A 23,752-nucleotide genomic window follows, 5' to 3' on the forward strand; every position below is an offset into this window, starting at 1 on the left:
CAAGGTTGTTATACTTTTTCCAATGTACGTCCTGTGTGAACCTGAAGACGAGTAGAATGCTCACAGCAGAAAACTCTCTGCTATTCCCTCTACATTCTTTATCTTTTAACGTGATGGGGAAATGTCCTTTTTGTTACAATAGTTTCACCAGTTCTTACACTACCAACACCTAAATGCCAAAATATCTCTCTGTATTTCCACATTTGTATGATTCTTATTATTCCAATTTTTATTATTCAGATTTTCTTAGGAGACCTAAAACTGACTCCCTTCAGCCAGGTTATAGGCAAATGATTTGATAAAATGATGTCTGCATAACATCCTGTGGAATTTATTTCAGATTTTTATACAAGGACATCTAAGTTAATTTGTGTCACGTGAAGGGTTATGTAGGTGTCTGCAAACCCACATCAAAACCACATCTAAAGGGATTCATAAAAATATACGTGGATAAAAAAAAAAGATTTTTCTTGCTGACAAAATTGCCCATCATTGCCCACAAAATTGCCCATAAATACTTTCCAGTTATTAATGTACTAGCAACGTTTGTGATGTTGTCTTAGCATATGCACAGCTAATGTACTAGCAACGTTTAAAATGTTGTCTCAGCATACGCACAGCTAATGTACTAGCAACGTTTGTGATGTTGTCTCAGCTTATGCACAGCTAATGTACTAGCAACATTTGTGATGTTGTCTCAGCATACGCACAGCTAATGTACTAGCAACGTTTGTGATGTTGTCTCAGCATATGCACAGCTAATGTACTAGCAACGTTTGTGATGTTGTCTCAGCTTATGCACAGCTAATGTACTAGCAACATTTGTGATGTTGTCTCAGCATACGCACAGCTAATGTACTAGCAACGTTTGTGATGTTGTCTCAGCATACGCACAGCTAATGTACTAGCAACGTTTGTGATGGTGTCTCAGCATACACACAGCTAATGAACTAGAAGAGTTTGTGGTTAAACATGTCAGCCATTACAACAGAACATACAGCAGTCCCAAAACAATAAAATAGTTCTTAAAACTAGTCTTCAATGTAAAATATCCCAGTCTGCTGCTGCACACTTTTAGGATTGCATATTATCATTTGCATAAATAATACCTTGGCCGTATGCAGAGAAGGGAATGTACTCAATGACCGACCTGCAAAATGATTTTAAAGGGGAACATTTTATAGTTACCAGTGATCATATGTAATTACATTTTTGTAGTCAAGTTGAAAAAAGGCATGTTTTTGCCCTGCAACCGCAACAAGGACAAGTAAACAAAGAGTGGATATTTTTAAATATAGTCCTCATTTTATTAACAGAGGCCAAATAAATTCATCACGTTGTATTTACAAAGAAAGGCAATAAATATCTCATAATAATCATACAATTATTTTTGCATACATTTTTAAAATTTCATAAATGTGTCGTTGTTAGTAGCATCTCATACAAAACCTGTCTGATGGTAGAGGCATATATAGGCTACTACAGCTCAACCCAGGAATAAAGGCTGAACTTTGTCATCAATGGTAACATGATCTAAAATGTTCTGGGATCACAACTCCCAGGGCCAACCCTAGACTTTTGTGGGCCCTATGCTTGATTTGGTTGGGGGGCCTCCCCACACATCATTGCAAAGATATTTTAGTGGCCCCCTTTATGACAGCAGAAATAAATTTTATGTTTTAAAGTTAATTTCTAGCATGTTTTTTCCAACTGTACACATTTTGCTTTGACCTGAAGAGAAAATGTTTTAAAATTGTATAATACATTTCATGAAAGTTTTTTCACTTTGCCATGAGACAAAGAGAAATAAATCTGCAAATTTACAGCTAATCCCCTGCAAAACATACGTTTTACCATAGGGCAAAGATAGTTTTTTCATGTGTAACTTTACTAATTTCCAATAATTGCCATTAGGTGGAGACATTTTGTCATTTTAAAGCTAATTTCATGCAATTCCATATATTTTGCCATGACTTACGCCATGCATACATGACATTTGAGTGAGAATGACATAAATTAGGGCTCCCTAGTGGTGAGGACCTCAGGGGATTTGCCCTGCCTGATTGGTTCATATTTGGCCATAATTACTAGTTTAGATAGCTGGCCAAAAAATTACCAATCTTAAAAAAAACATTACCTGACACGTTTAGTTGACTGTCAGTCACTGATATAACAAGAGAAGAAACGCTGATGCACAGTTAGTGTGTAGGCGGGATGAATCTATACCTATCCTAGTACATGTATGGACACTTCAGTGTTCTCGACATTACAACTCGCTTGACTGAATACAACGTTAGAGATTAATCGTTTTTGGGACGTCTCTTTGAACATGGATGCTTGGGTGCGTGAAATGAACCATGAACAACCAACATGATCCAACCCACCGTTTGGTTTTATGTATAGTCGGGCTAAATTGGTTGGAAAATATGCTAATAAACGCAGGTGCTCTGTTCCAAAAATTATTCCAAACTTATATAAGTATAGCTATAAGTCAACATCAAATGATTGGAGAGCAGTACCTCTGCTCATTGGGATTTGTGTGCTATTTTTTGCTAGCAAAATTGCTTGATTTTGCCTTGACCATTTGAACATTTTGCTATGATTTTGTCCAATATGCCACAAAAATATGCTGATAAGGAAAAATTAGTTGGCATTTGGCTTGTTTGAACCAGAGTATGCAAGAAATGTGCAGTGGGATAAGTCAGGTTTATGCTATAATGCAATTGTTTTATGAAGAAATAGTGCATTGACTGGTCAAATTTGCAAGCCCTAAGACAATGCATTGAATTATTGATTCGGCAAAAACCGTTGCGATCACACGCTTTTTCAAACTTTCTCTGTCAAATAGTCATGTGAGGTGAGATGTTCCATGTACCCTTGTGAGGGTGGCAGTGTGTGTTTCTCAGTGAAGATCTCAGCCACATCAACTCAGGCTAAACAAAAGTACAACCCCGTCCTTCTGGGGCCCGGCTAGTCAAAGCATGTTGTGTTCAGCTGAATCATAGGTTGCACAAAAATGTCAAAGACATCGCACAGCAAGAAATGTGTTCAGCGCATTCCATCTATAGTAGGTTGCGACTCAGGCAGAAGTTATCAACACAGAGAGAGAGAGAGAGAGAGAGAGCAAGTTGGGGGAGAGAGAGTGGGCACTGTGAAATATTGCACTCAATGCTACGCAGTTATCTAAGGCAGACTGTTTCACCTCCATTTTTTTCTCCATGGTGTCCCGTTCCAGCCGAAAATCTGGGATCCTTGTTGCCTGGGGTAACACAAACAAAACTGACAGGTATTCCAATAAAATCTAGTGGATGCTTTTTATAACATCAAAAAATGCATGCTTCCACCCTCATTGTCAAAAAGGCCTTCAATTTGAAATTCAAAGGAGCAAATTATTAGCGATAAGGGTCCATCGTCCTTAGTTTATCCAGTATAAATAAAATAACAGACACTTTATAACAATTATAATAAACCAGAACCATCCAACAGTTAGGAGATGCTCAATGTTACTGAAATATAAAAATAAAACATCTTTGAGTTTATGTTCTTTTTTCGTCGTTGATCCTTTTACAGGTCTTTAAGGTGTGTTCCGGCCAGGAGCTTGCGGTCTCCTTGGAAAACAGTGCGTTAGCCATCCATTGGGCCCTCAGTTTGTTTTGGGGTTCTGTTTTAAGCGACGCGCCCTTCGTGTCCGCTTAGTTACTGTGGTGAAACGGAACTCTTCCAGTGGGTCCACCTTGCCCTTTGGGTGACGTTTCATGAAATGCACTTCCTGTTGTGTTTGTGTGGTCCGCGATCCTTTTTTGGGCCTCCCCTTCCTGTTGAAGCCCAGGTACCACCCTTTGTATTTGGCTGATACAAGAGCTGTGTAGTTGTTCTCCAAAAACTCTTCCACAAATACACACTCCTGATTCCTTCCATTGAGCTGCAAGAGGTAAAAAAACAGCGTTAGACACCTGGTACCTATCTCAGTGAAATAATGACTTCTGCCTTCCTGGACATCACACCATTAAGAAAACCTACTTTACGAACTGCCAAAGAAGCCTTCCTGAATGCCATTTGAACCAGAATGAGATGGAACAACTGCAGTTAACCTCTTTTTAATTTTAATGTTTTTGGTATGGATCTTGAAATGACACAGAAACTCAACAAGCCACTAACACCATGCATTTCAAGCTGTGTGATTAAAACGTTGATAATAGTTTCTGATATACACCAGTGTGTTCTGCTCTTCTGCAGGGGCTGTAAACCCCTCTTGGATCCACACCGCCACAGCAAAAGTATTTTAAATTTTACAAGCGCATTGCCATTTCGCTCCGTTGTAACATTACCAGCTGACATGAGAAATAAAGCTTTATGGTAGCTAAGCTACTAGGCTCAGCCTGCAAACTCGTTTTCATACTTTTTCCTTGTTACAAAGTTACTGCACTGAGCGAGTGAGCCTTGAAAATGAATGAGTTCAAGCGAAACCGGCAACCAATCTCGAGTGGTCACAGAAGACTAAATGGGAGGTTTTCACTCACTTTTTTGGGAGAAAGAAATACTCTAAAGTATGGGTATATAAATGCAAGTTGGGATTTGTAGATGGATATTTCACTAGACTATGGATGTTTTGTTGTTTGTCTGATGTTTAGTTTCATAACTGCATTACAAATCCCTGTTTCAAACACACACAGCAATGGCAGCAACAGAATGTGTGCATAGCCTAACGTTTCTTTACCTGCGCAAAACATTTTGATCTGGCAATCTACATAAGTGAGTGTTTCTTTGTTATTTACTGTGTTTTGTAAAAAAATCGTACAGTTTTCTTTCCTGTTAAGTTAGAGTTTAAACTCCACCGGATAGCAAAGATGTCAGACTACCACAGTATAGTCAGATTCAAGCTAGTTAGCAGCAGCGGAATTGTTGTTGGCTCCGTTACCACGTTAATCTCCCGCCCTTAAAGGAGTCGCTAAAACTGCTCATCTCATCTGTGACTGGCTCAAGAAAATGAGCAGTATACCACATTAAGTGTTAAGTAAGAAACAACCATCAGAAAGCAAAAACAATTGTCACCGGACGCCTCCTAGGCCAATCAATAGTGCTAACACAGAATCCTGTAGGAAACAATGGAATATACACAAAGCTATTTTATATGGCGCCACCTGGTGAAAAAGCCATATAATTGCAGTGGTATTCCTTCTAAGGCCATTAGAGATGATCTGTTGACTGATGGAGTGCGAAAAGGAAATCACAAGTTACATAACGGGATTCATAGAGTTATCAAAGGAATTCACTAACTAGTTGGTAACAATAAACTTTGTTAGATCAAATCACTTAGCCAGCAGTGAAAAATCTGTCACTATGTCCCTTATCAAAATAAAACCCATAACAATATTTGGTAGCTCAGCCTCTATTTCTATAGTCATGGATGAGCTTCCTGTAACTCTGTACTAGCAGTTTGGCCCATGCTTGGCCTACATATCTCCTAGCTTTAAAGGGTGCTTCAAAATCTCTCCAGAATTTTCAATAGGATTTAAATCTGAACTTTTGCTGGCCACTTAAGAGCGTTTGGTCTTCAACCGTTCCTGGTTTGCTTTGGTGTTTTCCGAATTTCATGATGCCATGCACATGTTCAAGGCACCCAGTACAAGAGCAGCAAAGCAACCCCGAAACATTATGTTTTCTCCTGTGGCCAAGTCCTGGGAGATTGGCCACAGTGGCATAGGGCTTAAACGTCTTGATAACATTACATACAGTGGAAACAGGAATGCCAGGTTTTCTGGAGATAGACTTGTAGTCTTGAGATTGTCAGTGCCCGACGTCAATCTTTTGTTTGATCTCAGACATTTATCTTTTTTCTTTCTTTCCTCAATTCTTATACGGACATACACACCGTGTCAAAAATAGGGGAATGTGTCCTTTTCTTAACAATTGTAATTAATTATCTTTTTTTTTTTTTCTTTAATATTGTGGGTTACTGTGTTTAACCAAAGCTGTAAAATTATGATCTTATGTGTTTTCATTTCAGGCTGTAAGGCAACAATAGGTGAACACATGGGGGTGGTGACATTCTATACCCACTGTACATATACAGCTCTGTAATAAATTAAGAGACCACTGCACCTTTTTCTTTCCTTTCCAAAAACGTCTCTTATTTTTTCCCGGAACTGTAGATATGTTAGCATCATTGCACAAGCATGGATGTCTTAGTCTTATTAAAATAATTAACCCTGTGCAACCCAAGAAAATGATACATGTTTTCAGCACTTACAAGAACGCAACTTTTTCAATTTCTATTTACTTCCTCAACATAAGACATCTTATAGAAGACAGAGCACAAAACAAACGTTCCTGTGCTCTGAAGAAGTATTTGCCACTGTCAGCTCTATTCCATTTTTGTTCATTTTTGGCACTGAATGATATGAGATCATCAACCTAGACCTAATATTACATAACACAGAAACTGTGTGAACAACCAGGACTAAACCATCCGGTCTCATTCGGTAAGGGAAGATGAGGAGGAGACACGTCGTGTTATTGTTAACATTTAAACTATACAGGCAGGATTCCACACGGGGCACCCTGATTTATTGAAAGTAATTCCACCGTTTGAAAAAAGAACCGCCCCCTTAGACACCAAACGTGGTTGTGCTACGTTTTCCAGTAACGATGGCTAACAAACGCTTCCTGTAGTTATTGATCAAGCACAGTAAGTGATCATTTTGGCCCACTCCTGCCAAACTACTCAAACTACTGCATCAAGGTCCTGCAACTGTATCTCAACAGGGTTTAGTTCAGGACTTTGACTACGCCATAAAAAAAAAAAAAATATGATGTACAATTATTTATTTGTTTCAGATCACTGTCTGAGCTAAATGACCCGGCTGCACTCCAGGTTTAGCTCACAGGCGGATGGCCTGTCATTCTGCTGTAGAATTCTCTTACACAGAGCAGAATTCATAGCCCCTTGAATAATGATAAGTTGTCCAGTTCCATATACAGCAAAGCATACCCATACAATGACACTGTAACCACCATGCTTGGGCATTGGTATGAGACACGAGGCACTTGTCACCCAAAACCGTCCAATTTTTAGTTATCTGTCTACAGAAAATTCTCAGCGAACTCTTGAGGATCATCCAGTTGTGTTCTGGACAATTTAAAACAAGCACTCCTGCTCTTCTTAGTTTGCAGTGTAACTATGCCATTAATCCCATTTTTGCCCTTGCCTTTCTGATGGTGGAGTCATGAACACTGGGCTTAGCTGGGGCAAGAGAGGTCAACAGATCCATGGATGTTGTTATAGAGTTCTTTGTGAGCTCATGGATGATTTTACTCCTTGCTCTTTCTTGGAGGGATGTTGGCAAGATTCACTATTGTCCCAAATGTTCTTCATTTGCGACAGTATGGCTTTGACTATGGTTCATAGGTGACCCCAGAGCCTTAGAAATGCCTTTGAATCCCTTTCCAGGCTGATATGCATCAACAACTGTTTTCCGGAAGGTGTTCAGGAATTTGTTTGATCATAATATGATGTGGCTTTGGAACCTATGTTGACAACTTTTATCTGATGGCAAGGGCTAAAGTTGATTTCAGCCTGGATGCCCCTGTCCAGGGGGACCTCCATATGGTACCGGTATCACGGTACCCCCGTCTCAGGCCCTAGTTTTACACTGATATATTATTGTGCTGGGGGACTAGGGTCAAACTGTCCTGTCTTAAGTCCTAATGTTTCTGATGCATTAGTTTATGTGACAGAATGAAATTAATGCTAACTTAAGTTTTTTAATCCAAGGAATGCTCTCTCTAACCTTCCTGGTGTCCTGTTTGACCTTGGGAGGACACAGAACCTTGGACCACACCTCAGTACTACCAGGCCCAAATGACACGTAGCTGTTCCTGTTCAAAGTCTTCCTGGTTGTGTTACAGATCTAGTTGCTGCCAGACAATTTCTGCTGCCACTGCCCACAGCCCATAAATTAAATTTGATTATATATAATATAAAGTCAGATTTATATTGGGCAGAGCTGGCCCAAATCAGGCCTGATAATAATAATAATCCCATTAATTTGTTTGAATTAACTACAGGTTCAGTGACATCATCACACTTTAAGATTGCATGTTTGATTACCGAGCACACCAAACATACGACACAAGCACCCATTGCTGGAATCCTTTCTTCTCTCAGACCCACTCTACGTTCTGCTAACCCCCAGAAAAATATCTGACCACATTCAATGTGAGAAATGTGCAACAATGCAGAAAATCAGAAAGGGGTGGTAGCAAACATGCTCATAAAATAAATAAATGTTGTCATGGAAATCTGGTATTTTCCAACTTTACAGTGATTATAGGTGGCAAAATTCTCATTGTTGTCTTTTAAATTGAGTTAGAGAAATATGAACTAGAAAATGCTCACCTTTCCAACTATTTTGCCGTTCTTGTTCATACAGATGTAATATTCACTCTCCTTCCCTTTTATTCGAATATGGCTCCCAAAAGTTTCCGTCTCAACAACCAGAAGAGCTAGAGGGGAAAAGACAAACATTTATTTGATAAAATGCTTTCAAACTTAAAACAGATGATACATTAAAAACAATAAACAAAACATAACTATTTGTAATCGACATCTATTAACACTCTTGATTGTGTGATCTCAACAGGACTCAATAACACCCAAAAGTACTACTTCAGCCTCATTACCGCCTCAAAAATTGTTTGACAATGTACTGTAAACCCCCAGAGAGGTAGACACTGATGCAGGATCATTTTCCTGCTGTGATAAAGTTAGCACAACAAACGAAAAGGTCAACTGCCAGAACATTTAAAATGTTGCTCTCCAAACAAGCATTCCGGCTGGTCCTTTTGCTCCGTCACAAACTCAACCCTGCGGGGGTCACCTTTGTTTCTGTTCCTTCCTTGCGGGCGAGAGATCTGCCAAGCATTTTGGAGCGGTTACGATCCCTCAGGATTAGGTTTCAGGTTCTCTTTGGTCCGTGCTCACTCAATCAAAAAGTTAAAGTTGATCCATTTGTTTAACACACTGGCCTATTCAGTGGCACTCAAAGGAATAGAGGCATGAGTTGGAGCCTGGGGATGTGTTGGGGGATGTTTGGGGATGGGGGGGGATCACCGAAAGTGTCCCTTAAAATCATCTTAGAGGGGAAACGTGTCTGAGAGCTGACGTCGCAAAAAAAACAGGGAAGAAGACATCGTTCTCTTAAGACTAGGGAGCAAAGTTGATAAAATGTAGAGATGTCTCTGAATTCACAGGAAGTCCCAAATCAAACTCCTAGGAGGGGTTAAACGAGCTGGGACAGAGAGGGTCAAAAGTCCTCACTTAGCTGGCCATCTTCTGTGTCTTTCATTCTATAATGTGGTGAAAGAAAGCTGTACTGATAGCTGGGCTGAAGTGGGACACTCACAGCGACAAAAGTGTCAAGACCACACAGCACAGTGATTCACAGACATCTGTGCTGAGGGTGGACCTACTGAAAGAATCCCCTGGGGCAAATGTATTTTTACCAAAAAAAAATTGCCCTCACAATATAAGTAACTTTTTTTTGTCTTTTTTTTTTTTTTTTTTAACAAAAGTGACTAGTCATTTAAATATAAATAAAGATGATAACTTACAAAGAATCCATTCTGTTAAGAACAATTGCTGACAAATTATGTGGGATAGCACATGACACTTCCCATACACCACAAATGAGAACTATAACGGGGTCTTATCAGGATGTATATGTGGGTGTCTGACCTTGCTGCAGCTCTGGCCCCGTTTCTCAGCCGGGCTTTCTGACCCTCCATTGTGAGGCTGCTGTTATGACTGAGCGAGGATTAGCGCGGGGAGGAGAGAAGAGCGTCTTCTCCAGCCTCCTGTTAAATCAGTGTCAAGGAGTTCACAGGTGCCAGGTACTAGGGTGGAGGGGAGGGGGCAGGGTTGGCAAGGCTTCATGGGAAACATTGAATCTGTTTCCACTCAAGCTCTAACAAGCAACAAGAGGAAATCTCGCCTCAGCAGTACCTGTGACTGAACACAGTCGACACAGGCTGGCAACATGGCAGCCGAACTACACTGTATGCAGGCGATTCACACCGCCGAGCCCACTCGGTAAAAACAGGCGACACAGATTCTGACGTAAACCTATGCCACAGTCCGGCCCGATAAAGAACCCGACAGGACTCGTATTCAATGTACATCGCTGAAAGCGTTATAGACGGTGCTACACAAATGCAAAGGTCATTTCCCATTGAGCAGCCGTGTGCTGTGGTTACAGAGAATGTAGTCTCCACTAACGCAGGAATGTCGCCTTTACATTTAAGTCCCTGTGAGGCTACACTTTCCTATTGCAGACTGAACAGTGGCAAAAAACTCACTAGAGTTAAAAAACAACAGCACCAAGCAGCCAAACCTCCACCTCAACAAGGCCACTGAGCAAAACTGTATATGACACCCAGCTCAACCTGAATAAATACAGTACACACATCTAGCACCGTTCTGGCTGATCACACTCATGGCCTCAAATTCCCACAAACGTCATCACTTCAGTGGCTTAACTGATCGACTGAGTTACAAAATCCAAAACCCAAATCTGAGCGGGATCGGTCCAAAACAGGTTGACCGCATCCTGGTTCACACGGGATCATTTCCACAGCTAATACCCTCACTGACGGTCTCAACTCTGGGAATTGTGAGGGGAATTGTGAGGGGATTTGTGAGGGGATTTGTGAGGGGAATTGTGAGTGGAATTGTGAGTGGAATTGTGAGTGGAATTGTGAGTGGAATTGTGAGTGGAACTGTGTGTGGAATTGTGAGGGTAATTGTGAGTGGAATTGTGAGTGGATTTCTGAGTGGAATTGTGAGTGGAATTGTGAGTGGATTTGTGAGGGGAATTGTGAGGGGAATTGTGAGGGGAATTGTGAGTGGAATTGTGAGTGGAATTGTGAGTGGAATTGTGAATGGAATTGTGAGTGGAATTGTGAGCGGAATTGTGAGCGGAATTGTGAGAGGAATTGTGAGGGGATTTGTGAGGGGAATTGTGAGGGGAATTGTGAGGGGATTTGTGAGGGGAATTGTGAGTGGAATTGTGAGTGGAATTGTGAGCGGAATTGTGAGCGGAATTGTGAGCGGAATTGTGAGGGGAATTGTGAGGGGATTTGTGAGGGGAATTGTGAGTGGAATTGTGAGTGGAACTGTGTGTGGAATTGTGAGGGTAATTGTGAGTGGAATTGTGAGTGGATTTCTGAGTGGAATTGTGAGTGGAATTGTGAGGGGAATTGTGAGTGGAATTGTGAGTGGAATTGTGAGCGGAATTGTGAGCGGAATTGTGAGCGGAATTGTGAGGGGAATTGTGAGGGGATTTGTGAGGGGATTTGTGAGGGGATTTGTGAGTGGAATTATGAGTGGAATTGTGAGTGGAATTGTGAGCGGAATTGTGAGCGGAATTGTGAGGCGTCCGGAAGTGATGTGCACAGGAATATTCCCGTACCGTACTTGCCCCCATCGTCTCCGTTGGCGTTGACCTTCTTGCCCAGGATCTGGACGTGCTTGCCCGTGGTGCGACTGTACAGCTGGTAGATGCGGATCTGCTTCCGGCTCAGGTCGTCTGGGTTCCGCGTGTGGTTCTCAATATAGATCCTGAAATCGGCCGAGGTCTGCTGGGATTCCTGGAGGAAAGACAAAATACAGTCCGTTCGTGGGTCAGCTTTTACCAGGGCCTCTGCGGTGAGGTTCTGCTTGACGACCAGGAACTACGACGGAGCCCGTGGCGTGACGTGAGCTCACTGCGTGTTTCTGCCACGCGACGTGCTTCTCCCAGGTAACGTAACCGTGAGGCGGCGTTTACAAATATACATCCACATGCCGTGAAGCTCTGAGGGAGAGGACATGGAACCACGCAGTCCTTCCTTCATTGTTATCGTTTGTCTCTGTACGGAGGCATGTGGATCCCATGCTGCCGGGGGCCATATTGAGAAATCACTGTTCCATTTCCACAAGCAAGCAGGCCACTAGCAATTATACACCTGAAGCATGCGGACCCGTTACACTATCATCAAACAAAATCTGCCTGAGGGCCCCGGTGAGGCATTTAAATCACAGAGTGGATGTGACGGCGAGAGGCAGCTCATACCTTCAAATAAAACACACTCTCTTAGGAAGCACCTAACACACACACACACCCACACTTCAAATATTGTATACCATTAGATTGAATGTGAAGGTCAGCTCCAGCCTTTGGTAACTTAAGGGGCACTGAAAACAAGAGAAATAGAGGGTTGTGACAACTTGTCACGAGGCACATAGCCCGTGCACTGTGTCACCCAACCCCATACGCGGACGGGAAGGAGAACATATACTTTCGTAACCCCTGGAATCTCGTTCCCCAGCTGTATGGTAATTACATGGTCATGGTCTTTTATGTGGCTTCTCTCAGGTGGCTAATTATATACACATTACATACTCAGACTCCTTGTTATTTTAACCTCAGCTAATTAATGACATTCAGTGAATGAGAGAGGAAATATGCTCTGGGTAGAACAAATCTTTAACACGGGTGGGGTGGGGTGGGGGGGTGGGGGGGGGGGGGGGTGGGGGGTTGACAAACCACTGATGTGAAAACAAATCCCGGGAGTTTGAAGACACACCACGTCTGTCAGCAAAAATGTAAGGAACTAGGAAGCACAGTCAGTTTTGGGTTGTCTGAAATCAATGGGAATTGTACTAATAAGAAATCATTTTTAAAAATTAACTTTTTACCACCATGCCCCACTAAAACAAAGTGGCTAGTCTGAAAACAAACGCATATCACAATCAGCAGGTAATTCATACAGATTTTTAAAAAATGTACTTTGTATCTGGTCACGGTTTAGAGATGGTACCTTAACTAGGGTTTTATTAAACACTGTACTTTTGCATCTAAGAAATAGAGCTTTCAGCAGACAACTCCCTTAGTTTAATAGGCCACTCAAATCCAATACAACAAATGCATAGAGCAAACCACTGACTGTCCGCTACATCATATCCCTCAACGTTCACCACCAAGCCGCCATGCATTAAAAAAAAAAAAAAAAAAACTTTTCGGATAACCGCTGAGGGATTTCGACCAAATCTCTCCATCTCTAAGCAAACATAAAGGTGTGTTTTGTAGACAGTTGCATTTCAGATGGGGAGGAAAAGGCAAGCCTCTGCAAAGGGCTCAGGTTAAATACAATCCACAACATTTTTTATCGAGCTGTCTCCCTCTTCAAAGACGAGGGGCGAAAATGGATACGGCTGAAACTTCAAAAAGGTCTGGCACCATCTTTGTCGGGAAACATAGGCCCCTTCTCACTTCTCAGATACTCCTCACTACCTGTGTAATTCAGGCCTACAAAAAAACACTCATGCCATCAAGGTAGTGCTACATTTTTGTATCTACCTTCTTCCAGAAAGCCTTTAAGAGACCCCGTCACCCCACCCCCTATGTCTTCTTCACAGAGGCAATTAGTCACACAAAGCAAGAAGCACATCAGTATATCTGACCAAAACAATTACAGCATTGGTCTAGTATTATAATTACTGGGATGCCTGGGACGGAGGAGGATTTGAACCGTCAACACTATGGCTTTATGTGTACTAATTCCTTGAGGACGGAGCACATACCTTCCTATAACACAGTTGTTCCCCTTGTCCTTTCTTTTGTTTTAATCACATTTTACCTTGAGGGGGGTACGTTGTACAGGTTTATAATTAAATGGGAATGCCAGGATTTAGGATTACAGTCCCTTGACACATGTTTATTAAAAACTGGGACATAGATAGGATGTCAAAGAGGGCGATTTACACCGACTGTCATCATCTGCTGCAGTGTCACTGAATCGACTGGGCCTCTAATATCATTAATTTGTTTTGCAATAGTTTGTTGACGTCCAAATCCTCGCCTTCTATGAAGGAGTAATTTGTTGAAGCTCCTGGAATTGTAACAATTTTAAATTAGCTGAGATTTTGTAATCTCAATTACAGGGCACATGGTTTTGCACATTATGTAATGACATAGCCCTGTACAAAGTGCCCAGGAATTTATTTGACCATCTTAATATGCTTTAAATTGTTTTTCTGTTATCACCGAATGGTTTGATTAGCATCAGCCTGGGGTTAAGGGTAATATGGACCAGGCCACAAAAGCAGCCATAACGTAACCTAGGAGGTCCTGTGGTCTAAATTGCAGCAGCATGGGTTCAAATCCCACCCATTGCTCTTTCAGCAAATACTCAATATTTCAACTCTTTCTTGCCTAGTAGAAAATGCCATAAAGATATATCTTCACATATAACCTCAATATCAGTCATGCAGCATTGATTGCAGCATCTCAGTGTAGCCTGCAAGATAACTAGTCTTGTTTCCTACTTTGTGTCTGACATTATTTGACACTTTGTATCGGTATCGGACATTATTTGACACATTGTACCTGACATCAGTTCACACCAAGTACATCATATCTAAATGTTTTACATTCATGGTCAAAAAACACATTTAATTGACTAAAAACAGGCAACATAATAGTGCTTAAAACGCAAATACATTCATATTTAATAGTAGGCAACCTTGAGCGCAACATAATCTGAATCCATGCAGAGTTGTTAAAGCTGATACAACTAACGTGCACAACAATAAATCAACCAAGTTAAAAACGATTGCATGGATTAAAAAGCGCGACGTATATACCGTTTGTAATATAAAATAGATCAACACGCTGAAAATGATCGAAATCATGTTGTCAACTAAATGTGATTCAAATGTATTTTATTAATACATTTTGGGGGGGGGGGTTCTCAACGCGTATTGCCTTGTGCTCTGTACGCCTTCCGTGGATTTATTAGTGAGGGGCGCAGTGAGGAAAACCCCCGATATATTTGCCATAATATCACCTTTTTTACGATGGAACAGTTACATTGCGTGCCTTTCTTAGAATAAAATAAAAGTCAGTATTTAGTGAAAAGTTATTAGTATATATTTAAAAGTAATATAACAAATAGCAAGCTACGTATGAGAACTGTCGTGTCTAACAATTATATGCTATTATTTCCTAAAAGCTGAAAGAGTATTTACTATATTGAATTTTATAATTAATTGTTCACGTAATTAAAACAGAATGGGTGCTGCACCCCCCGTCCCGTCCCGCCCCCCCCGTCCCCGTCCCCCCGTCCCACATACACACTCTCTCTCTACGTCTGTCTGACACACACACGCACACACACACACACACACACACACACACACACACACACACTTCTAAATCAGAACAATCAAATCAACCTACCTGGAGCTGGAAATAGAGGACCAGAAAATGTAAACATCTGGAGAGAGAAAAGGAGGACTGAGTGAATCACAAGCATACATAGGCCTACAATACAAACTGTTATAGCCCACCTGGATCTAATACAACGGTAGCAACTTGTTATGTAGCTTTTAGCGACTTCTATTGGTAAGAATGTACTTGCATTGAGGAACGAAAGGAATAGAAAGATGGAATCCTTACAGGTATATGAACCTCGAAGGCAGAAGAGACATCTTGACTTGCTGAAATACACCTGCTTCCACAGTTTTAAAGCCCCGATAGAAGTTGAGAATAGACCTGCCAGCTTCCTTACGTAAACAATACCGGGGGTGCCTTCGAATCCCAGTGTAATGATAAATAACTGGAGTGCAAAAATGTCACTGAATGCAACATTAGGTGCTTCCTTGTTGTAAGAAAACGATCCAGTGGGAAATGTAGCGTAGTCTTTCTTCTCCCCCTCCGGTCTCCTCGCTCCGCTCTCAAGGTCCGTTTAGACAGCGGTATCTTGTCAGGCGCGAAAAGATTCAATTTGCAACCATTGCTTAGTAGATTCTCCCTTGTTTAAAAATCCATTGCGCGCACGCTGTTTGCTCCTAAAGGTGCTGCTTCAAAGATCAGAGGTAGGCTACTTCAATTCCGTCCGTACCTGCGGGGGATATCTACACCTTGCATAGACAATTTTAAATCTCCCGACCACTGTGGGAAAAGGGGACAAGTGCGTAGATCGAATAGGAAAAAAAAAGCTTATGTGGAATAACTCGCGTTGTGGTAAAACTTCAGTGTTATCCAGAGGGAATAAATATGAAACCTGAATCAAACTCTGCGGCAGACCTTCGTTACAGGGGCGAGAGTGTAGTGTCTGTCAGTGGAGTATCTGCGGCTAAGGATTTGGGCACAGTGAGGTTTTTTTGTGGGTGGTGGGTGGAAACCTGTCAGCGGTTTGCACCTGATAGGGTAATCTTTGAGAGACCATCAGTTTAGAGAATGTTTTCCTATAGTCAGAATGATAGTGCTTGGGAGGGAGTTGGTACAAGAGGGGACACACGAATTTATGGATTTGTTTTAACTTTTTTCGAAACTTGTATATAAGTTTGACTTCATTTTATTTTGAGCAGTTTGATATTTCTTTCAATATAGGTATAGACCTTTTTCAAGTTCAAACCTACTCGTGAGGTTGTTAGATTGTCAAGGAATTCGATATTTTCCCAAATGTTTTCGGCTTTTTAAATATTGTTTTCCACTATTGTTATTGGTGGCATACGCGTTATAAAGATATGCCCTGAGCTGAGAAAGCAACGATGATTCTTTCTCGGTTTACCTTGTTTTCAGGTATGAGGCCACTTCATTTGTGGATTGGGATTTTCTCTCCCAGACAGCATTGAAATGCATGTTGTTGTGAAACTCGATTTTTCAATAATGTGCTATAACTTATCCTGCATTTAAATGAAAGAGAGGTGTGAATGTGTTTACGAGGCCCTGAACTCGCAATGGAATGACCGAACATCCCTCTTAAGACCATTGTGCGATCGCTCTTTATTGTCCTATTACAACGGGATTTACAGCATTCCACCCTCATTGCATTTAAAATGGAAATTAATATTTTTCCCACAGTAGTATAAATTTACACTGAAGAGTATTTCACTTTGAAATAGTTGAATTAGGTGTATGTGTCAGTACATTAGTGAAATGGGTCAGTATATTTGCACTTTACAAATTGTGCAATTATATTCCTATGTAAAATTGATATTACAAGCATTCTGGTAGCCGCGGGTACAATATTTGTTTGCAGATATTACTACCATTCAATTAAAACATGCGTCCTTCTACGAAATTCAGAAACACCTCTGTCACGAGAAAAAAAATAATAGTACGTATCATATGAAAATTTTAATGAACATTGTGCGCGCCTGCCAAATTGTACTAACTTTGTAAATCCTACAGTCGAATTATGTCTGGCCTATAGCATCGGCCGGCAATCCAAAATAGAGATTAGTGAAGGTGCTGTAACGGATAATAATTACAACAACACAAGATGTAGCCCGCATTGCAATCACTCATCAGATTCAGTGCCCATGCTTGTGACAGTGTAATGAAAGTACAAGAGATGCGGCAAAAGGTGAATTGAGCAGTACCTTTGACGTGCTCACCTGTGTGACATTTGAAAAAAAGCTTAAAAAGGCACCTCCGATGTGCCATCAAGACCCCTGGTAGACTCACATTACACAGGGAGTGTGGGACACACACCAACCATTCTAGCTTGTCTACCAGTCTCTTCAGGTGTTGTTCCACTTCTTCCCACTGCTTGTCACACTGTGCCAAGTCCTGGAATGATAACTAGTCAACAACCCAGGCTTAAACTTTTCCAATCACAGCTTTTTTCTCCAACTGGCCGACAGATTGATAATGCAATTTTAAATCAAATCCCATTACCAAGACACAAACCAGTGCTTAAGTCCTATTTATTCTCAGAAACATGCGTCTGTAATGCTATATGGCCATGAGGGTTGGTCAGAATTTCGATCAACATTTGAGACCTTTTTAGGGTGGAAAGTTGAGTCCATGTGACAATGACCAGCGTTCAGCTTTATGAACGGGGAGCGGCCTCGGTCCCTCTGAGCGTGGAGGAGGTGTGCCAGCGAGCCAGCAGCCCCCAAGGGGTCTGGATAAGAGTGACCCGGCACAAGCGCGCGGACCCAGCGGGCCGACTGAGACAATCTGCCGCAGCGCCCCTACGGCTGTTTACCATCGCCGGTGCGTTCCTCTGAGACTGTCGCAAAGGACGGTCATCTGGAATGTGCGAAAAATATCTCATTGATGCTAGAAGGAAAAAAAGGCAGGGTGGAAAAAGCTCTCCGAGGGCGGTGAGCCAGGGGTTCAAAGGGCCTTTAAGCTTGACAAAAGAACTTGGCTGTCCTGTAAGTGAAGCCCAATGCACTACATTAGTGTCAGGACCCCCCCACCCCCCCCCTTTCACTCCTCACTTGCCACTTTCATCTCCGACACAAACATATCGACTGGGGGGGGGGGGGGGGGGGGGGCTGGTGGTGAGAGGGTGAGGGGGTGAGGGGGGGAATCTGCATCTATTGAAATCTCAAGGTGAGGGAACGGCCAAGGGTGTAGTGGTTCGTATAAGCCGTCCAGGCCCTTTTCACTCCCGAGTCACAGCCCAGCGAACGTGTGAAGAGGCGGGGACAGCCTCTTCCTCTCATCTCCCAGGAATCAGCCCCACCCCATTAGTATATTGGCGGCCCTCTTTCACACTGTTGGCTTGGCTCTTTGGTCCCGGGCCCCCGGAGTCCTGCGGCATAGCGCGAGCTAGTCAGAACCAGGTCACAGCGGGGTCGCGACACCCTGGCGGTGCAATAGGGTGACGGAGATGGTGCCCAGAAGAGTGTCGCTGAGAGGGAGAGCCTTGAAGAAACGCCGGGAAGCATTTTGTAATTTGTCCTCCATCGCATGTTGTTAGCTTGGAGTCATTTAGGGTGTCTACGCTTTTGCCTTGAAGTTTAAGGCAAGTGTGTGTGTGGGTGGGTGTGCCTTGAAGTTTGGGGTGACAGCGTTTGTGGGTGTGTGGGTGTGTGTGAGAGAAACAGAGAGAGAGGAAAAGAGACCATTTGAGTATGGGATGACAATTAAACTGTTGCTCTGCGACTAATCATCTTGGGGCACCATGGTACGCCCAGAACATATTGACCAATCCATGAGCTTCAATACCCTGCATGACACTAATGAGGATATTTCCCCTCTCGGTTCAACAGAGGTCTTAAATTGTCTTAGCACATATAAACACACTGTATGGCCCCTTCACAACTATTCCCTAACATATGTAAACATGTTCATGATGTATTTGCATGCCTCGCTACACTCATCTTAATCATTCCCAAACAAGTACTCTCAGGCTCCAGGTTAATGGAAGGGGAAATGGCCCAAACGTGTCATAATGTAGTAAAAACATTACTTTCATTACACTACCCTATGAGCCACATATTCTAGTGTTCTGGCCCATCTTGTATCTTTGGCAGAATATGAAGAGTGATCAAGCTTGACTTGGACAGCAGAGACTAACGCTGTGGACTAATAGGTCCTTCTAAACATGAATGATATGAGTTGCGCGCTAACAACATAACTGTTAAGAATTTGGGGGGGGCTGGTGAAATTGGTTTTTGGGATGAATATGACGTATGCGATTTGTAGTCTTCTCTTTGAGTTTTTCTGCGTTACAATGACCCCCTAATAGTTTTCTTAAGATTGCTGTAATTACCAAATTAAGGAGAAGGTTGTTTGCAATGTGGCATAAAATTGCTGCAAGACTTGGGAGAACTTGGCAAGGGACGCTTGACTCAATCCATACTTTCGGTCTTGAAGACTGGACAAGGTGGGGGAAAAAGTGGAACAGCTGTACATACAAAGCCATATAGTTGAAGGAGCTTGCTGCTTCCATAAATGCCTGTCAACAACAAATGGAAAAAACTCCAGAAGATGCTTCCACTATAGACCACTGTCGTACCACTGTGCCACACCACAGCCCTTCGCCCTCCAGACTTAAGTCAACCCACCAAAGGCGGTAAACGCTTCAGTTGGATCTCATCACTTCCAACTCAGTAGGCAAGAAGTATTAAATCAGTGTTCAAAGGGCAAAAACCTGTCAACTGAACGGATCAACCCATCTGAAGGCAATTGCACTGTTTGGGTCAGCGAGGACACCTAGCCAGGAAGTGATACGACACGACCGGAAAGTAGCCCTGCTTCGCTCCCCGACGTTGGCCCGTGTGGTTCACAGTCGACGCCTCCTCTGACGGACCACCGCCGAGCCATGTAGCTTGTTAGCGAAACACCGCTGGCCTCACTCGGTAGGAGGAGTCCCCTCAGAGCGGCCCTGCAGCTAGCCCCAACCTGCAACTCCACTCAGCCTAATGGTTGAGCCCAATCCATTCCCCTGTCTAGCACCTCTTTAGAGCCTCCTCAGCCCTTTGTTCTGACAATACACAAACGGCCATTCAAATGGGGGGACTCTGTAATCAGTGAAATACTAGCCTCTGGGCTTTGTAGAGAGGAAAAAAAAAAAGAGGAGGTGGGGGGGGGGGGGGGGGGGGAATCCATCCATGACCAATCAGCTCTAACTACCTGTCTGGGTTTTTAGCTGCAGATGTTATTTGTAAGGGAAAAATGTGCCCGTTCCAGATGTAGATTTGAAGATTAAAAAGGCGAGCAGACTGGTACCTCCACCTAGGTTGGAATACTGGATTGGTCCACACCCATGGAGATGTCGTTTATGTTTCTGCAGTGTCTTCGTTTTTCAGGAGCGATTTGTGCTGGGAAATCTGCATCAGTGGATTATCACAAAAAATGCAGAAAAGAATCATGTCAAATGGGGTGATGGATAAAGAAATACAAGCATGTCAAGACTGAAGCACAACAGTGTTTCAAAAATGGAGACAATCATTTTGCTTTTCAAGTGAATAAAACAACACTCCTCCATACAGCCCTTGAAAAATGAATACAATGGTACATTTTTCTTTGCAAGACCTGTTCTTCGTCCTAGCTTAGCAAAATGTGCAGGGGCGGACGTTAAGTATGGCCCTAACAGTAACTGATCCCCTGTGCTAGATGAGTTAAATAATTGTTTAGGAGTACTCAGTGTACATAAACAGGACAGTCTTTGCTTTTTGTCAAAGAACGTGCTACTTGTGCACTACAGAGACAAAAAAGAGACAGTTATTAAAGTTCTAAAAATAATAATATAAAAATCCCTGTATTTCTTCGAAGGATGCACATGTAGACAAAGAATGGAGTGGAAACTATGTTTATAATTATATACAATGTTATTCACCATATAGGTAATGCATTGCAACACATACTAAAATCACTAGGTAGCAACTTCCAAATTACAAAATAGATACTGGAATAATCATACCAAAAAATACTGCGTTGAACGTAAATGATCAAACCAACACATTCAGGGGGTTTTGCTGATATGAAATCTGTTTTTTTTACTACTTTGCTTAGTGACCAGCATAGGCTGTGTTGACAGATTTACCTTAGACAATATGCACAACCAATCACATTAGAACCAAGCAAGGCAGCAAATCATGTCCCTTGTCACACACCATTTCGCTGTAAATGGGCTCAATTCGTCTTGATAAGAGCTTTCAGAAGAGATACATGTCAGCTGAAAAAAGCTCTTATCATTCTTCAAACGCTACAGGTTCCCCCGCCATGGATAAGTTTGACAACATCTGAAGTACTTAGCTGCCTCACACATCGAGGGCTACAGTCATCCCAGATACAATATTTTTAAAGAGTTTGGACACTGACAAACTGCATTATTAATTTCAGTGCAATTATAGTAACATTTGCTCTGGGGGCACTTTGTCACACTGCTAACATGATATTACATATTATGGGGTTGATAAATGCTTATTCTGTCCAGCACCTGTCAAATTCAATTAATTTACAGCAACAAAATGACCAATATATACACCTTGACCAGTCGTTAAAGAGCTAAGGTGTACAGAGGCAGACATGCTGCCCAAGGGGCCACAAGGAGTGATTAGCCTACAGTGAGTTTATGCCACCCAACTAGATTGCCAACCCCAAAAACCCAGATGGTGCAGGTCAATTGCACCGGATTTGAACATTGTCCTCCTAATGAGGCAGCAACTTCCCTGCTGCAACGTTCAGGGTTCCCCAAGACCCTTCATGTTGACGACAGCAAAGCGGGCAACCCGCCCGTATTTTGGGAAAAAAGCTTTAGATGGATCTATTGCTTTCACCCAACGCTGCAGTTTACTGGGCCAAGACGCTTATGGGAAGAGATGATGAATTTTGTAATTCATTAGATAGTTATGGTTTCCTTTTATAGCAGTATAGAGCTATGAATGGAAGGCCTAACCATAAAAAAAGACAACTAGTTTTAACCAAGTGGAGGCAGTTTCATTTTAAAAATGTTTTACTTGACTTTATTCACAAACATTGGAGTAAAACAAGCATTATATTTTGGGCTTGTAGAGTGTAACAACTCATTTCATGAGGCATTGAAAAGTTATATTTTTCAAGAGCCTACGGAAATACATCTTATAATAATACAGGTCTTAAGAAGTATGTAGAAATAAAGGATCCCTAAGGCTGCAGGGTTAATTCATCCCTCAAATGCACTTATAGCCAAAGAGGTGAACAACACCTCCCTAACACAGCCACCACTGAACAAATCCACAGCAAATCCATTTGAACTCACTATCTGGCTCTGAAATGAGGCTTCTCCAAACTGCTACTTCTGCTTTGTTGGTTAGAAAGGAAAAAAATCCTAGGTTTGTGGGCAGAGGAATGCAGCTCCCATCCTTGCCATAGCCAGCCGTGAAGGTAATGTGCTCGCGTGTTGGCGCTTGTCGAGCACCTCCCCTTGTATTAATAACCGGGGCCTATTGCTGTACCCTACGTGGTAATTTCCTGGGCCAGGACGCTTATGGGAAGAGATGATGAACCCCGATCTGGTCCTTTCCCTCCCACCCCTTTCCTCCAGACAATCTCCTACTTAACATCTGTTTTCAGGAAATTATTCTAGTGAGTTGCTTAATCCATGGATACATATCCCCTACTCCAAATTTTGTTCCCAGACACTTCCGTAGAAATAAGCAAAGTCTGGCGGACCAGGGGGTGCAACTTGGCCTTCATTAGCAAAGACAAGCATTCGTTTTTTATCAGCCAACCGGTTACCTGGTTTGGACCTGTCCCTAACCCCACTTCTCTGCTTGACATGTTATTTGGAGCAATTTCTTATTGCATGATTCGCAAAAAATTTATATTGGCAAATAATGAGGTCACCTCGGTTATCCTGACTGATTTCTGAGTCACTCCCAAGACTCACAGCTGCAATACCCTAAGTTAAGTCATAGCCCGGGGACAAGGTTGCCCCTGCTCCCATAGAGAACTCAGTGATGAGCAGGGAATTAATTCAGCTTGCTTCTCATCTATAAAGATGTTGATACGTGGGTAGAAAAGGTAAAAAAACAATGAGCTGTTGTTAATTGATGTCAAAAAGACAGAGGACTGTCAGTGGTTACTGTGAAAAGACATCCCAAACAATGACAATGACGGCTTCCTTTCTGTCTAATATAAACATGCCAGCGTGATACGTTTTCCTCCCCGAGGCCAACTCATTGTTCTAGTTCCATTTCGAAAGCTCTCCATGAATGCCTGAAATGTTCCCCTTTTTTTTTCCTCGGTGGTTTATTTGGTTGTATCCAGGTGATGTTCCAACCTGTCTCTTTCTGGCATCATGATCCCTGTTTCCTCAAGAGAGAGGTCATAAAAACTGAAAGGCGTGCAGGCGGCAGAGGTAGACCCAACACTCAGCCCATTGATGTGCCCCCTAACACGACAAAGCAGATGTATGGTCAGCAACAAGCATTTATTAACAACTGTCAGTCTCGAAAAAGTCTCAGCACTGTGGCTGTCGG

General features: G+C 42.3%; 1 protein-coding gene across 2 annotated transcripts; it reads right to left on the reverse strand.

The window, feature by feature from the left end:
* Nucleotides 1-1,326: 1,326 nt before the first annotated feature.
* fgf24 (fibroblast growth factor 24) lies at nt 1,327-18,225 on the reverse strand. 2 transcript variants are annotated; one of them, XM_020045684.2, is made up of 5 exons: nt 15,498-18,225; nt 15,279-15,315; nt 11,478-11,646; nt 8,399-8,505; nt 1,327-3,922 (listed from the first exon to the last, which is right to left on the reverse strand). In XM_020045684.2, exons 1-5 carry the CDS (start codon nt 15,527-15,529, stop codon nt 3,644-3,646), a joined length of 624 nt encoding a protein of 207 aa, XP_019901243.1. In that variant the 5' UTR covers nt 15,530-18,225; the 3' UTR covers nt 1,327-3,643. The 2 variants fall into 2 exon arrangements, with proteins under 2 accessions (XP_019901243.1, XP_010899158.1); XM_010900856.3 differs by having other exon boundaries at nt 11,469-11,646.
* Between the last annotated feature and the right edge of the window lie 5,527 nt (nt 18,226-23,752).

The sequence above is a fragment of the Esox lucius genome, chromosome 4, assembly GCF_011004845.1.
Source record: "Esox lucius isolate fEsoLuc1 chromosome 4, fEsoLuc1.pri, whole genome shotgun sequence".
Taxonomy (NCBI): domain Eukaryota; kingdom Metazoa; phylum Chordata; class Actinopteri; order Esociformes; family Esocidae; genus Esox; species Esox lucius.